Here is a 17,087-nt window from a genome sequence, read left to right as displayed (position 1 = left end):
CTGTGGCTTCTCAATGCATTGGTAATCTCTCCCAGTCCTTATTTTATATAGTGATTATATATAAACAAACACTTAAATTAATTCATTCAACAAATATTGAGCCCTGATCTGTGCCATATCCTGGGATGGGGGGCTGTGGTGAGTAAGGTACAGCTTTCTTTGTATCCCTGCTGGTGGGCAGTGGATGGGACAGATCAGGAACCAAGCAGATGCGTCCTCTGCTGGGTGTTATGTAGGCCTAACCCACACTAACCCAGTCTTTGAGGATCAGGAAAGAAGCATCTGTTAAGTTGGGACCTAAAGAATAGAGTTCAGTCAAGTAAAGAGCAGGGAGAAGAATGTTCCAGAACCTGGCTTGTGTATGGGGTCCAGAGTGGAGAGAGAAATGAAGGTGGTGTTAAGGGGAAATGCAGAGTTCTGAGTAGAGCAGATGTAACTATGGGGAGTTTGCCGATAGAAGGAATGGTGAGACAGGGTGCTGTGGAGGTGACCACAGGTTAGACGCCAACTTTCAGGATCTGTGTTAGGCTGTTGGGCCTATCTGTTAGAGCAAGTGAACCCACTGAAAGGCTCCAGAGGGTGAGTGACTTGATGAGGTGAATTTGAATGGCCTTTGAAGCAGGACTCACAACCAGTCCATCTCCTGCTCTCCTGAAGTGCTTCTCTCTTGCTTTTGGTTTTTCTTCCATGCACATTTACTGGGCACCAAATTATTCTATGCCAGAAGCTATGTTGGATGCTGGGTTGAGATGAAACATCAGCTCAGAAATTAAAGTCAAATTGACTTGGCTAGGTTACTGCCTTTTAAATTTTCAGTCTTTTACAATTTAGCTAAGCTACTGAGATAGAAAGACTATAATGAAATCATCTGTTAGACCCAAGAAAGATGGGGCACGATGGCCTTTGTCATTCTAGGGACAGTGTTCCAGAATGTCATGCTTTTAGGCAGTGTTGCCATGTTGTGATTGACATACTGCAGAAGTGGGTGGGTGCCTTTTGGGTAATAGAATATGCTTTTGTCTATTCTTCCTGTAATGATATTACAATATTTAGTTATGACCTAAAAATATCAAATGATACATGAATTCTGGTTAGCTTAACATAGGTCATGTAGTCCCTCACTAAAGGTTTTATCTTCACTCTCTTTCCCTATTTCTTCATATGAGAAAATCACTTGCCTCCTGTGGTCAGTGGGGACCATGTGAGTTCATAGCCAAGGGAATGTTTTTGTTTAGGAAAAATAATAGTAGGAATTCCAAACTACAGATTATTTACTGGAACTCTTCCAAAATATTAGTTGGCAAGCTTTGCCTGCCTTTGTCCAGTATTAGCAGGAGACCACAGTTCATGGTAGGTGCAAGCATGTGGTTCTCAGACCTCATTTTTGTGACCTAGTTTCAGGGCATGTTTCCTGGGGTCAGTTTTATTCAAGGAACTTAGACATCTTTCAGATCAGATATGTAGTCAAGCCAGCTTACACTCTTGACCTTTCTTCCACTCCTGCCTGCTCTGTTTCCTTTCCTCCTCTCTCCTTCTTACTAGTCTTTAATTAGAAAGTATGAACTAGTGAAAACTTACAAAAAGGCACAGAGAACACCCTTGTACACAACACCATCTGTTGTCCACCTTGCTTGCTTCTGATTCTTTTTAAGAATAAAACATTACAGGCATTGTCGATGTCCCTCTTTCCCTCAGAGACAGACATTCTTCTCCCTGGAGTTGCATGCTTTTCTGCTTTCTATCATGTAGATGTATTTGCATTCTGTTAATAACAACATACCCTGTTGGTTTGTAGGTGTTCACATCATGTAAACGTGTATATTGATCTGCAGCTTGTCTTTTTCACTCCACATTATCCTGTTGAGATTAATCAGTATTGATACATGAGGCATCTGATTCATTTTAACTGCTACCTGGTATTTCCTTTATATACCGAAATTTAAAAAAAATCTGTTCTTCCAAAAAGATAAAAATCTGTTCTTCCAGTCTCTGGCTTATTTTTTCCACAATGCTTATGGTGTCTTTTGGTGCACAGTTTCTACTTTTAAAAGTTGAAGTCATTTCTTTCCACTTTAGTTTGGACTTTTTATATTTTAAGAAGGCCTTTCCTACACCGAGTTCATAAAGACATCTTCTCTTATATATTTGCAACTTTCATCTTTTACTTTGAGCTTTATAATCTGCCAAGAACTTAATTTTGTATAGTGGTGTGAGATGGAAAACTTTCTAATTTTTCTGACATGAACAACTAGTCCCAGCGACAGTAATTAAGTAGCCTGTCTTTCCCCCATGAATTTATAATATTTAGTTTGCAGATTCTCATCAGTCTCTTCTCTGTATTTTATAACATCCAAGCACAGAAAAGTAAAATGAAGTCCTGAGCAAAATATCTGGATATGCTAAACTCTTAAACAATGCTGCATATGAATTTTTTTTTTAAAACCCTGTCCTGTCAACCCACACCTGTGTGTAATTCCAGCACATCTTTGAAAATGGAAATTTATTTGTATTGACAATAGGTTGTGAATACTTCTGTTCATGAATACTGCACATTTAATCTCAAACAATAATTAGTGTAAAAAGGGATTCTAATAATGACGCTGATTGTTCTGCCTATTACTTATGGATGGCTTTAGCCAATGTTTCTCTTAGAGACCAAAACCTAAATTAGAAGTAAACTAGAGCTCAGACTATTGACAACAGTATGATGCGGTATTGAATTTGTGTCTGAATATGTAAAGGTCTGATATCCATGGTAAATGTAATGAAGTCTTGATATTTATGTGTGTGGTCATAGGCGGTGTTCATGGGCTAAACAGTCATGCAGTGCGTGTGGAGCTTTGCTGAATTGTGTAGCTTTTAAAACAAGAATAAGAGGCCTGCCTCAAAGGTTAAGACATTTAAGTTGAAAACCCCCAAGGGAAAATTAGTACCTATGAAAGTTTAAATTTATTCAGATGAGGAAGGATGTCCTCTAAGAACAACATGAACTGCTGATTGATTGTACCCTTCAGGGGATGGGATTGCTAACGGTGACAACAGGCCAGTGGCATAGCTATGGTTTCAGAGACTTGGCCTTTGGCGGTTGGTGGCTGTGAACTCTGTTGGTGTGCTGTTCTGGCCTCATGCATTTTGTACCATCTCCGATCCCAGTTGGGGCTGGGTGAAGGGCGTGGCCTCTCTTCAGTGCTTCACCATCCAAAGCAGACAGCGTTGTGCTGACCAGACATGGAATGCACAAACTACCACCTTCATGAAAAGCAGACTGTGAAAAAGAGGCATGAACATCGTCCAAGGGGCTATGGCTTAGTGGTTCTCAAACTTCTCTGTGCAAAAAATTCCCGAGGCTTCTCGGCTCGCATGCCTCGGTTCTGAATCAGCAGGTCTCTGAGGGCTGGGAGGCTGCACTGAACGAACATGGCAGCAGGTGCTGGTGTGAGAGCTCTGAGACCACACCGGATCCATCTGCGGAAGCTGCTTCTGCACAGTTGTCCGCCGTGATTTTGGTTGTCATCAAGGGCAGTTGGTACCATTCCAATTTAATAGTCTCTTTTTGTAGATTCCCTTCTTTTGCTTAGTAAACTTAGAAATTATATCTACTGTAAAGGTAAAAATCAGTATCACTATAAATAGAAGGTACACATACATATGCATTAAGATAAATGGAGTGTGCATGTACATGAGTGTATGTATGTAGGGATAGATATACACGTGTACTTCAATGTAGGTGAGGATTTTTTCCTTCCAGTTTTTCAGTTTAAATGTCAACCTTGGAGCAAGTTTATATGTGTGCATGTGTGATATAAATATACATCTGTAGTTGTATTGTATCCACTCAACATTACTTAAGTATGCATTTCATCTGCTTAACATCTTTTGCTTCACAGTTTTGCAAACACTGAGGGGAAAGGGGGCTTAGGGAGGAAAGGAGCATTCATCTCAAGCCTCAGGAATTAACGTCTTAGTCTTGCACTGAAGAGGATTTCTAATGTTAGAAATAGCACATCGGTATGGCTGATGTGCTTTGAGATGACACCTCTAGCTCTCTGTTCAGTGGAGGGAGGGCCCCTCGACAGTTCGAGAGTTAGCCAGGAAACAGAAGGGAAGATGAGTGTCTTTTCAAGAACTAAAAAGTCCTTCAGTTTTGGTAGGAAACTTTTAGGGAAGGGAAGAGGAAGGCAAAGGTGACCTTTCTGAGAACTGTGAGGGCTCACTGTGTGCCAGGTGCTGCGTGAGGTGCTCTGCACACACCCTCTTGTTCAGCATTCTTGATACCACTAGCCCATCTGCACACCACGAACACTGCCATGTAGCTCTAGAAATCAGGCTGTGCAGAGTTTGAGACATTTGCCCGGGGTTCTGTAGCCACCCCAGGTCTCCATAACCGGAGAAGAAGGGACAGAGTGACAAGAATCATCAGAATCTTTTTTCCATTCAGACTTTATAAAAGAAATGGATTAGCTACCAAATTTAAGTTGTGAAAAAGGACATTAAGTTAATTTGGCTTTTTTTGTTTGTTTTGTTTTGTTGCACAATCGTGAGCGTGCATCCTCTTGTGGGCCTGATGTAAGCAGAGACACTTTACCTCCCATGCCTTCCAAGGAAGACCTCTCCGTTTGTGAAAGTTTTCTTATTGTAGGTTCTGTAGGGTCAACTTTTAATGTGATAACCTTTAGTGACGATGTAAACTTGTAGTAAGAAAGTGAAAAACCAAAAATCTCCCACTTGTTTTTGCTCATGATTACTTAATTGAAGAACAATCATTAACATAATCTGTGAGTTGCATCACAGAGACCTACTTGATTATAGTGGTTAAGGGGAATTGGAGGCCCATCTGAGGATGGGAAATGTGGGAAAGGTGGACCCTGGTGAGTAAGCCATTCTAGGAGAGCTCATGAATCAGGCCGGACAGATTCTTTCATAGAACCTTTAGACGGATTTTATCAGAAATATACATTCAGGATTTGGCTTGGATATTATGATAATCATGATGGTACTAACTTCTAATTCCACTCTTCTGTATTTGGAGTTTTATTTTATTCTATTCTATTTTGTTTTATTTTATTTTTTATTTTTAAGTGGGCTCCACACCCAGCGTGGAGCCCAGCAGGGGGCTTGAACTCAGGATCTTGAGATCAAGACCTGAGCTGAGGTCAAGTCCCTTAACCTATGGAGCCACCCAGGTGCCCCTGGAGTTATGTCTATCTATTTATTAAGATTTTATTTATTAGAGAGATGGAGATATGACAGATAGTGAGAGAGAGCACCAGTGGGAAGGAGAGAGAGAAACAGGCTCCCCGGTGGGCAGGGAGTCCATCGTGGGTGGGGCTCGATCCCAGGACCCTGAGATCAGGACCTGAGACAAAGGTAGCTGCTTAACCAACTGAGCCACCCAGGTGTTCCCCTCCCCCTGGAGTTCTTTTTAAAGGAACATTCCCCCAGCTGCTGTTTCTTAGATAATAATGATCTCTATCCACTTCCAGCTATTTTCCACAGTCTGTAAGATGATTTCGCAACATTCCTTGACACAAGACAAAGAGCAAAATAGCCCAGCCTTGGGTTACCTGGTGGCTCTGTCATTTAAGTGTCCAGCTCTCAATTTCAACTCATGTCATGATCTCTGGGTCATGGGATTGAGCCCTGCATCAGCCTCCATGCTCAGCACGGGTTCTGCTTGAGTTTCTCTCCCTCTGCTCCTCACAGTGCTCATGCTCTCTCTCTCTAAAATAAATAAATCTTAAAAAAAAAAAAAAAAGCCCAGAGGCGCCTGGGTGGCTCAGTGGGTTAAAGCCTCTGCCTTCGGCTCAGGTCATGATCCCAGGATCCTGGGATCAAGCCCCTCATCAGGCTCTCTGCTCAGCAGGGAGCCTACTTCCTTCTCTCTCACTGCCTGCTTCTCTGCCTACTTGTGATCTCTGTCTGTCAAATAAATAAATGAAATCTTAAAAAAAAAAGAAAGTAGCCCAGCCTTCTCTAAAGAGGTAGATGATATTAATAAGTAAAACGAAGCCCATAGAAGTGCCAAGGAAAGATGGGTTTTCCCAGAAACCTTTTTTTCTATTTGACAAATAAAATGATGAAAATGATGAAACTGACCTTATGTCTTTTTTTTTTTTTTGGAGGCCTGAAAACTCGGAACCCGAATTTGAGGCTCCTCAGCTCTTGCCGCTCTGGCTTCAGGGTCCGTGCATCCTTTTTCTTTTTCTTCTCTAGCTTAGGCTTTCTGCCCTAACTCATCTTTCCCTTGGGCCCAATTAATTATTTTCTTATATTTGCTGTGAAACTAAGTGGCATATAACAGCAATTACATATACACGTGAGTAAACATAAAGATCTGACTAAAAGTAGATTTAAAAAAAAAATAAGCATTCTGTATCAAATTGTCAGTGTGAGTGCTGGCTTGAGTGGAATGAGCGAGAATTTCTCCTTTCCATGCTTTTGGCAGCTTTAAACTTTACATATTCTTTCTTTCTTGTGAGCCATTACGGACTTGCTCGTCAAGGTCATATCTCCGTTGCCCATCTTGCAGACGGAGTTGGGAATTTGTGGTCAGAGTTGCATGGGGAGCACGTGCACACGCACACACATACGCCAGCATGAGATGGTTTTATCTGTTGCATATCAAATAGTTTTAAATAGATATTTCTACACTATTTAAAAGCATTTGTCAGAAGATTCATTTCTTATCTGAAGATAATTCTTATTTGAAACAACCTACAGACTGGCAGTTAGAATAATTTTAGTGTCTTATTTTGGTTAGGAGTGGGTTTCTTGTGTTTTAAACTCAAGATTGTGAATGGTTTTAATTAACTTGTTTATTTTCAGTAGAGAGTTCAGGTTTATATTTGAGCTTAGAAACAAAGTTGTTTTTTTTTTTGTTTTTTTTTTCTCATTTCAGAGGGAGCTAAACTCTACCTCTCCCATCCTGAGCAAGGAACTGGTTAAAGCCACAGGAACTTTGCTGGATAGTCTCGGGACTTTGATCCAACAGGTAAGTAAGTTGTGTCTTTCCAGCCCCAGGAGGCAGACCACTATGGCTTTTTCTTCACCCTGAGTGTGCTTAGAGGGTCCTTTTGATTTGAATATTGTGTGACCCATAAAATCAATTTCAGAAGCATCTGTATCTTAAAAATTACCCGGGTGGAGCTCTTTACTATAGAGATGAAAAAACCAAGATGTGGAGATGTCTCAGAGCTAATTAGTTTGTGGTTGAAGGTCCAGTAGCTAGTTTAGAACTTTCTCCTAGTGTTATTCCCTGCCCCTGGTTTATGACTCCTTGTCTCACCAGCCACTTAACTGTATTTCTTCTTCAGTAGCAAGGCCAATCTTTTTACCAACACATTTGTTTGCCAACTAATAGCGTATACCCCTCATTCAGACCTTCCGCTGTAAACACCTGGACTCTGATGTTCCCCTTTGGGAATGTCATTTCTTGATGAACATCAAGTCAGATTTGCCTTTTGGGTCTGCATGTTGACAAACGTATCAGAATAACCTTATATTCTCAAGATCTGGGGGCCTGTAGGTGCTGCCAAAAGCAGTTAACCTTTTCTCTGCCTGCCAGCCTGCGTGTGCTTCCTGTCCATGATGCCCAGCCTTGATCCGGTTAGACTTGGAGAGGAGGAGCTGTCTGGAACTGAGTGGGAGTTAGCGATCAGAAACAATCAGGCCTAAATGTCCAGGACAGTGGATGGGAATACTCTTCTCAGACTTGGTCTGGCCTTATTTTGAATCGTTTCTCTAAATCATTTTTTGGTATTTGTTTTATTTTTCTCAAATATCAAAATTTAGGTTTCTGAGAGTAAAAGTATTGTGCGTTCAAAATGTTCTAAAGAACATTTAGAAAACACAGAGATTGAGCACTATTGACAATTTGGTGTCTTGCTTTTAGTTGTTTGCTTTTTTTCTTTGAATGCTGATCATGGGTGTGTGACTGAAGAGGCTTGGGTTTTGGGTCCCTTTCAGAGAAGTGCTTTCCAGCCTGCTATTTGTTATTCTGCTTGTGAATGCTGGTGACCTTTATGTAGGTGCAGAAGCTGGATCACCCGGGGCTCTTCCAGGAGGCAGAAAGAAAAACAGAAAATGACCTGCAAGTCCGTAGCCATTTCTCTCAGGTCCCATTAGCGGGCTCCAGTATACCCTGTGCTCTCCCAGCTTCCCTCCAGCCTTAGAGCAAGCAGAGCAGAGACTTGACATGGGAGGGTGTCTCTAAATTTAGGGTCTGGGTACAGTGTTTTCTCTTCTATCACTGGCTTGCCTTTTGTCTGGGGTAAGAAAAATAAGTGAAAGCCTGCGATATTCCCATTGCTGATGAGGCAGAAACTCTCCATTGAGCCATACGTCATTTTCCTTCGCAGCTGCTTCCTTGTGCCTTGCTTGCTCCCTGGGCCAGGCCAAGCAAGGGCCACCCACACCTCTCCGTGGAACACTTTCAAGCCCCCGTGACCATGAGTTACTTATTGTCAAACTTGCTATTTCCCCGAGACAAACGGGCAGAACATAAATAAATGCACGTGTGTATCTGTTTAGTGTTTGAAAGAAAGTTGGATGTTTTGACCAAAGCACCACCCTCAGTAGGAAAAGGGAGCTAGCAATTTCCAAGCACCTCCCCCTGACTTGTGCAGTTTCCCCCAATTTCCCTGTATCATTCACGTGACAAACGTGAATGGGCCTTATTCTTCCCATCTTAGGGATGGCACAGAGGCTTAGAAGAGTGGGACTCACAGTCATATAGATAGTTAATTGGCAAAAACTAGGATTTGAACCTAGGACTGTTGGACTACAAACCCCATGTTCCTTCTGCTTTAGCCTACTTTTTGTGTGATGAACTCTGATGGAAACTAGACTAGAATAGAAAGGATACTCTTCAAAGAAGGACATGCAGACTAACGGGGCCTGGCATTTGGGTAGAAATGGGGACTTTAGGAACTAGATGAGTGAAAGCCGGCGTGAGCGCCACATCTGGTGTTAGGGAAGGTGTGCCTGATGAGATGGGAAAGCAGGACGGGGAGCCTCTCAGTTATGTCTCTAGCCCGGAGCACACTGGCTTTCCTGTTTTCGTGGGGCTTGCATGGTCAGAGATGGAAATAAACAGGTCAGCGTATAATGTGCTGAAGGAAAACAAAGCAGGGTAAGAAGGATAGAGGGTGCTGAGGTGTTGTTTCAAAGGGGTGATTAGAGGAGTCGTCTCTGACAAGGGGACAGTTAGACCTGAAGAAATGACCACGTACTGTCCGCTCCAAGCAGGAACAGATGCAAAGACACTGAGGTAGGGCATGATTAAGGAGTGTATTTAAAGATCCAGGAAGGAGCACGGTGAGGGAGAGAGGGAGAGGGAGCTGGGAGCTGAGGCGCAGGAAGGAGGCGAGCACCGTGCAGCCCTGCAGGGGGCTCCACTGACTTCTGGTTTGTGCTTCTCCATCTTTAATTTGCATAGGGATCACCTGGGTGTCTTGTGAAGGTGCAGATTTGAACGTACTTGGATAGATCCATACCTTGCCGATAACCCCTCACTGGTCCCCAGCAGAGTAGCAGGGTTCTGTCGATCCCATCACAAGGCTCAGAGGACAGGACACAGTATGTTCTGGGGTGTGGCTCTGGAGAGGTCAAGAAAATAAGCTTTCTTTCTCTCTCTTTCCCCCACTCTCGTGATACCCTCTTCTCCTCCTTCCCTCCTCCTTCCCTTTCTCCTCCCAATCCCGGCCACCAGCTTTTGAGCATGAACAGCTGGAGTGACATGCGGCAGGAAGTCCTATTCCTGACCAATGCAAACAGCTCCAGCTCGTCCACCCAGATCTACCAAGCTGTGTCCCGCATCGTCTGTGGCCATCCCGAGGGGGGCGGCCTGAAGATCAAGTCCCTCAACTGGTACGAGGACAACAACTACAAAGCCCTTTTTGGTGGCAACAGCACGGATGAAGATGCTGGCAGCTTTTATGACAATTCTACAAGTGAGTGTCTGCCTAGACAGAACCCCTGGCCGGCTGGCCCCCTGCCCTGCTTAGTGCTATTCTGGGTCCCTTGTGCATCCTCCCTAGTGTTTACCCTTATGCTCTGGGGCACCATTGGAGATGTACGTGTCTGTTTGCCCAGGAGGCTGAGCTCCTAGAGGAGTCTTTTCCTTATCCGTGAATCGTCCCCCCTGCTTTGAATGGGGCCTGGCGCATCTCAGGTACATGGTGTGTTTATTAAGTTCAAGAGTGAGTGTAAGCCCACCTCCGCAGTTTCCTGGGGCTTGTAGGAGGGGAGTTCCCAGAGAAATCAAGGATCTTCTTCTTTCCTCTCCTCTACCCTCCCTAGGCATGCTTTATATTAAAAACTTTAAAATAACAGTGATAATGACAGCAATAAAAGCCAACATTCAGGGAACATTTCCTGTGTACTGGGCATTCTGTTGAAGTTTTCTCATTTAACCCTTCCATGAACCCTACAAGGAAGGTTGTACAACCCACATTTTATAGGCTCAGCAAGGTTAAGTGACTTGATCAGAGCCACACCATAACAAATCCACAAGAACCGGGGTTAAGCCCAGATCGGGCTGGCCTGGTGCTTTTCCCCCCGTAAACCACATGCCTCTGAGATAGCTTGTTAACATGGCGTGTGTACTGTCAGACTCAGACTCAGACATTTGATCTGCTGTTTGTTTTTGGTGCTTAGCTGCAAGGTGGTGTTAAAGAATCTTGTAACTCCATATCTGCTGATCACTCTTGGATGGTTTTGTGGGGGTGTGTGTTCTGTGTCTGGTGGCAGCAAGGAGCCAATGTTACAGTTTTAGACAATGGCATCCTTTTCCTTGAAAACATGATGCAAGTGAGCCTTTCTCCGTTTCCAACCGCAGGTGTCTCTTTCAGACACTGAGTGAGGCAGCTTTTTGTGCATTACTGTAACACAAGAACCTTTTCTTCTTCTCTGGAGTAAAGCACTCCAGACATAGCACGCTGCTTTGCAAGCCTGACGGGGATGGCATTAGACGCAGTTTTCTGAAATGCCATGCGCTCTACTCCTTCCCTTGCAAGTCAACCCAAGGGAACCTTCATTTGCAAAGCAGATACAACTATGAGCAAATCCTTTTTTTTTTTTTTTTTAAATGTATCCTCTCTGCAGCATGTAGAGGATGCTTGCCATCCAAAAGAACCAAAAATGAAATTAAAAAAAAAATTCAGGAATCCTTCTGGGTAACTAAACCTCATTGTCTATTATAACTTTGGATTTTTCCATTAGGAATTTTTATTACATATGTTAGATATACTTGTGATGAGACTTGTTAAGAGAAGTGTTTTATTTTTGCTAGAAAACTAAAGACTAAATTCATCTCTCTGTTCTCAATGAAAATGAGTTGGCAGGCTGACATGAGATTATGACTCCAGAGTTATGCATGTATGTGCATAGTAAAAACATTTTTCTAGATCTTCTTGGTTATGAATTATCCCTCTCTATAATAAGCTCTGATTACTTGTCAAGCATTCCTGTAGGGGCTCTCTTGATAACATCTGTTAATCCTCACCACATCTCTGCCAAGTACATAGTAACTTTATTTTAACAGAGGAGCAACCTGAGGCTCAGACAAGTGAAGGTATTTGTTATGTAGCTCATAAGTGGTGAAGCTGGGATTTGAACCCAGGACTGTTTGGCTAGCTCTAGAGCCCTTGTTAGTTCCCACAAGTATATGACCGTGCTTGTGAATATCTGCCTTTCATTGTCTTCATAGCTCCTTATTGCAATGACTTGATGAAGAATTTGGAGTCCAGTCCTCTTTCCCGCATCATTTGGAAAGCTCTCAAGCCTCTGCTTGTTGGGAAGATCCTGTATACACCCGACACTCCAGCCACCAGACAGGTTATGGCCGAGGTAGGTTGCCCAGGCCCAGAAATCCCTCTCCAGAATCCTCCTACGGTTATAGCAAAAAAGTGAAGGTGGCTTCAAATGGATTATATCGACTATGCTCATGGCTTTTCGGGTTTCCAAAGAGGGAGAACCACAAGTGTGGCCCAGGCCAGAACTGATTGTGGAGGGCCAGCTCTCCAGCCTTGGGTATTTGAGTCATTGCTGTAGGCAGGCACTTCTTAGGGATGGGGAAGACTGGAAACAGTGATGGAGCATCTTGTCAGGGTCAGCTGAACATCTCATGGCTCTGCCTCTCCTTTTTTCCTGCTGCCTTTGGCTCCCCAACTGACTTCAGGTGAATAAGACCTTTCAGGAACTGGCCGTGTTTCATGATATACAAGGCATGTGGGAAGAGCTCAGCCCCAAGATCTGGACCTTCATGGAGAGTAACCCGGAAATGGACCTTGTTCGGGTGAGTGTCCCTCGGATTACTCCAGCATAGCTCCAGCTGCTGGTGATGGTGCACGGATGACTCTTTCATGCACACCCACATCCCTGTGTCCGGTGGTCAAAAATCAGTTTTCCAAGAAACTCAATGAGGGTTGGTATTGGTGATTGTAGGCCCCTGCCTATTGTCAGCTCTGGTCCTAAAGCCAACCACTGCATCTTATTTATTCTTCCTGATCTTGGTAGTTCTTAACACAAAGGCCTGGGTCCTCCCTCCTAAGGCACTGTGTGAGTGCTGAGCCACCATTAAGGTGTGGAGGGGAATTGCCCTGAGTGCTTCTGAGCCCCTTGAAAGGGATAAGTGCTCTAGAGACAATTGGATTCAAAAGCGGAGGAGTCTGAGCAAGAACAGAATGTCTCCTTTGTATGAGCCTGAGTGCCATTTAATCACATCATCCCTGCCTTGGGCTGAGTCAGAGAGTCATTTGACTATTTCCTATCTCCATGGTGAGGGAGGCCTTTTTCTTTTGTTTCTGCTGCCATTAAGAAGCAGGAATGGATTTTACCAGGTTTCTTGTGTTGACACCTCATCGATAAGAGGGGGCAGCTGGGTTTTAGAGGCAGTGCCTACTTGAAAGCTACTCTTCCAGGCTTAGGGTTCTCCCTTGATGCCCTGGTTCGGAGCAGGGGGTGGGAAGCGTGATACCCAGGGAGCCTTCCAGTGATGGGAAAGCTGGAATCATCTTTGTTCCTCTGTCCTGTTACATATGCTGAATTCTTAAATTGGGGCCTTTAAAAACTAAGGGACTTGGGTGAGTAAAACATGAACAATAATTTGCATGGATATATGGAATAATTCCTGATTAGTAATAACAGCTCATCCCCTAGAGTTTGGGTCTCTGTTGGGCTCCAGTCACTCCCCCAGAAGAATTGACATGATCCAGCCACATACAGTGCCATAGACCTAGGTGTGATTTCGGGCCTCTTCTCCCTGGTCCTGTCCTTGGGATCCGATTTTTACTTGTTGGATGTCTCTCCTTCTGTGTCTCAGAAGGCTATGAGGGGTCCTGTTGACTGATTGTTGAAGGGACTCCATGTGTTTTGTTCCGTAAGCAGATAGATGTTTCCCCTACTCTGCTGATCAATTGACTTAAAAAAAAATTAAAGATTTTTATTTATTTATTTTTTAAGTAATCTCTATACCCAGCACGGGGCTTGAACTCACAACCCCAAGATCAAGTCACATGCTCCATCAACTGAGTCAGCCATTTAAAATTTTTTTTTTTTAAATTTTTAAAATTTTTTTTAAACATATAATATCTTTTTATCCCCAGGGGTACAGGTCTGTGAATCGCCAGGTTTACACACTTCACAGCACTCACCATAGCACATACCCTCCCCAATGTCCATAACCCCACCCCCCCAACCCCCCTGCCCCCATCAACCCTCAGTTTGTTTTGTGAGATTAAGAGTCACTTATGGGGGGCGCCTGGGTGGCTCAGTGGGTTAAGCCGCTGCCTTCGGCTCAGGTCATGATCTCAGGGTCCTGGGATCGAGCCCCGCATTGGGCTCTCTGCTCAGCAGGGAGCCTGCTTCCTCCTCTCTCTCTACCTGCCTCTCTGCCTGCTTGTGATCTCTCTCTGTCAAATAAATAAATAAAATATTTAAAAAAAAAAAAAAAAAAAGAGTCACTTATGGTTTGTCTCCCTCCCAATCCCATCTTGTTTCATTTACTCTTTAAAAATTTTTTAATGTGCCCATTGAAAAATGTTTAACTGAAGTATAGTTGACATACAATAATATAATAATATAATAATATAATAATATAATAATAATAATATAATTAGATGCTTCCCTTACTCTTAAGTGGAGAGTTTGGCTTGGATGCTCCAGCAGCTTCTAGTCCCAGTGCTTAGAGGACAAAGCCCTTGTGAACATGGCCATGGCATTTGTTAGTAATTCTGCTGGCAGAACCCAGGGTGCGCAATAGGAAATGTAGGAACTATGGCTGGGGAGGAAGGCTTGGCACATGGTTTAGAGGGCCCTGTGTGTAAAGCCAAGAATTTTTACTTTAAGCTCTGGGGGACCATCAATAAGTTTTAAGCAAGTAGAGATGCAGATATGTCAGGAGCATTCAAGTATGGAAAGGTGGAAGGCAGAGACCAGAGTGGAGACTAGCCAAGTGGGGGCCAAGGCTTCCATGGGAGGTAAAGCCTCGTGGTTGCTTGATTGTGGAGGGGGAAAGATTTCTAGCAGGAAGATGGTAGGGATGTCCAATGGGCATTTTTTTTTTTTCCCAACAAAAATTAGAAGGATTTTTAATTTTCAAGTTTTCTGAGAATGCAAAATTAATGCAACATAAATTGAAAGATCTAATCAATAAATTTAACAAGCCAAAATAATTTTGTTACATAAATCAACCCATTTATTATAGGCTAGCAATGTTTCAAACGGTGGCGCTTCTACTGGCTTTCAACTCCTTCAGTCTTCTGATGGCAGACTTTACTGTGACAGCAGAAGTGGTGTTGTAGGTCCAGGTGCCACCAGCGACGGTTTTCATGCAGGAGCCACAATGCCAGATCCCCACAGCTCGTCTTTTCATCTTGGTTTTGCCACAGAAGGAGCAAGTGTACTTGGCGTGCTGGCTTATCTCAATCTTCTTCACCATCTTCCTGGTACTGAGGCCCAGCGTATAGGAAGGTGGTTCAGCTGGAGACACTGACTTGGGACTCCTCAGTCTGTGGGTGGAAGTTGAAGGAGCCTCTCAGCTGCTCTCTTTTCTTTCTGAAGGAGTGTTTTTCTAAGTCCACGAGCTTGGGCTGCTCAGTCCTCTGTACCCCCTATAGCCTCGTGTCTTGTATGTGAGGTAATGCCTGAGGCTTCTGCTTCTTTTGGGGTAGCTCTTGTGTTCCTTTCTTTTTTCAGCTTTATTGAAGTGTAATTGATATATAAAAATTATACATACTTAAGCTGTACAACACATTCTGATATAGTGTACGTTGTGAAATGGTCATCACAAATCAAGCTAATTAACATATCCATTACCTCACAAAGTAGCCTGTTAGCAAATTTCAAGTATATAGTATTTTTTTTTTAAGTTTTATTTATTGGGGGCGGGGCATGCAAGTGAGCAGGGAGAGGGGAGGGAAAGTAGACTCCACACTAAGTGCTGAGCCTGACACTGGGCTCAATCCCAGGACCTAGAGACCATGACCCTAGCCCAATACCAGAATTGGACGCTCAACTGACTGAGCCATCAGGCACCCCAACAGTACAGTGTTTGTAACTACGGTCATTCTGCTGTGCATTAAATCTCCTGAACTTACTCATACTGCATAACTGAAACTTTGTACCATTTGACCTACCCATTTCCCTCACTCCCAGCCCCTGGCAACCACCATTCTACTTTGTGGTAGCTCTTATCTTTCTGCTGTTTCCAGTTGTGTCTGTGTGCACTGCATCACCCCCCAGTTCGGGAGGCACTTCTGTGTTGAGTCACGAAACCCAATGACACTAAACTGTTCTCCTTTCTGAGCTGCTCTTTGCCTCCTTCATCTCAAGACCCTGCTTTCTCCCTGGCTACCACTCCTGAGGGTGATCTTAGATCTCTTGATCCCGCAAGTACCCAAGAATGGCCACGTGATCGGTGGTCTCACGGGGCACATCTTTCCGGTCTTGCTGCCTTGAAGCTGCACTGGCCAGGGCAGGCTTCACTTCAAACGCCATGTGTCTTCATTCAGCTCTAACTTGTTTGAGTCTCCAAAGAAAGCCATTTCAGAATTATTAACCCGTACCCCTGTGAATTTTGTGAGGTAAAAATTTGTTATGTTAACAAAAATGCTTCACATGTCTTACTGATGATATTATAAATTGTTACTCCCTATAGGAAAGCAATTTGGGATGAGAATTACAAGAGCCATAAAAAAAGTGCTATCCTGTGTATCTCCATTCTCTACACCCTCGGGGATGTACCCTACAGAAATAATTTTAAAGAAGTCACTGTATGAGAGGAAATGTTATTGCTATAATAACTGTTATTGTGAGAAATTAGAAATAGGCTAAATTCTTAGCAGTATGGGAATACTTAATGAAATTATAGTATATATACTCAATAATACCATTATGCTCCCATTAAAATAATAAATATGAAGCCACATGGGGGAAAAACTTAAATTGTTAGTGGAAATAAGACTGATTTAAAAAGTAGCAGTGTTTGGCTCCTTAGAGATTCCATTTCAGTAGAGCTAGAATTTCATCTTCCCCCTTGAAGGTGTGACAGGAGTTATACTTGCTTCTCCTTTTCCATGAGCTGAGTTTGAAGCTAACCTGCTTTTCTGGCAACACCTGTGCAGGCTTCTGCCCCAGCCCTCTGGGTCTACTGGTTGAACACCAGATTAGTTTGTCCTTCTCTTCTGTGTTGACTTCCATGGGAAACCCAGGGAACAAGACATGGAAGACGGGCCTCTTCTGCACCACAATCCATGCATGCTGCAATTTTACCTGGTTTTATCATGGTAACATTTTCCCAAAGTAAACAAACAGCACAAGTGGGGTTGTCTTAATTCAGTCTAGAGATAAGGTGTGTATGAGGCGTCATCAGCTTGAGTCTCAAAAGCAGAAGAAAATATAATGCAGGGGGTAGGTATGGTAGAATCAGAGTCCATGTTTCATGCCCCAGCTTTGCTACTTTTTAGCTGTGTGACCTTATGTTAGGGAATTTTTTCTCATCTGCAAATGGGAATTTTTAGACAGATCTTCCTCATGGAGTTGGGTGAGGTAAAACATATAAATGATCTAATATAAAAATTGTGCAGAGT

General features: G+C 43.3%; 1 protein-coding gene across 1 annotated transcript in view; it reads left to right on the top strand.

Annotated features, from left to right (window-relative positions):
* LOC111145612 (ATP binding cassette subfamily A member 1) overlaps nucleotides 1–17,087 on the top strand; it is a 126,092-nt gene that overhangs the window by 60,943 nt on the left and 48,062 nt on the right. Inside the window, exons 8-11 of the mRNA XM_022500621.1 lie at nucleotides 6,899–6,991; nucleotides 9,710–9,950; nucleotides 11,708–11,847; nucleotides 12,179–12,295. Of these exons, the coding sequence (XP_022356329.1) occupies nucleotides 6,899–6,991; nucleotides 9,710–9,950; nucleotides 11,708–11,847; nucleotides 12,179–12,295 (591 nt within the window). The remainder of the gene's footprint in view (nucleotides 1–6,898; nucleotides 6,992–9,709; nucleotides 9,951–11,707; nucleotides 11,848–12,178; nucleotides 12,296–17,087) is intronic.

Source organism: Enhydra lutris, unplaced genomic scaffold, assembly GCF_002288905.1.
Source record: "Enhydra lutris kenyoni isolate GAN:26980312 unplaced genomic scaffold, ASM228890v2 scaffoldscaffold13, whole genome shotgun sequence".
Taxonomy (NCBI): Eukaryota; Metazoa; Chordata; class Mammalia; order Carnivora; family Mustelidae; genus Enhydra; species Enhydra lutris.
This window is presented reverse-complemented; position numbering and strand designations above follow the sequence as displayed.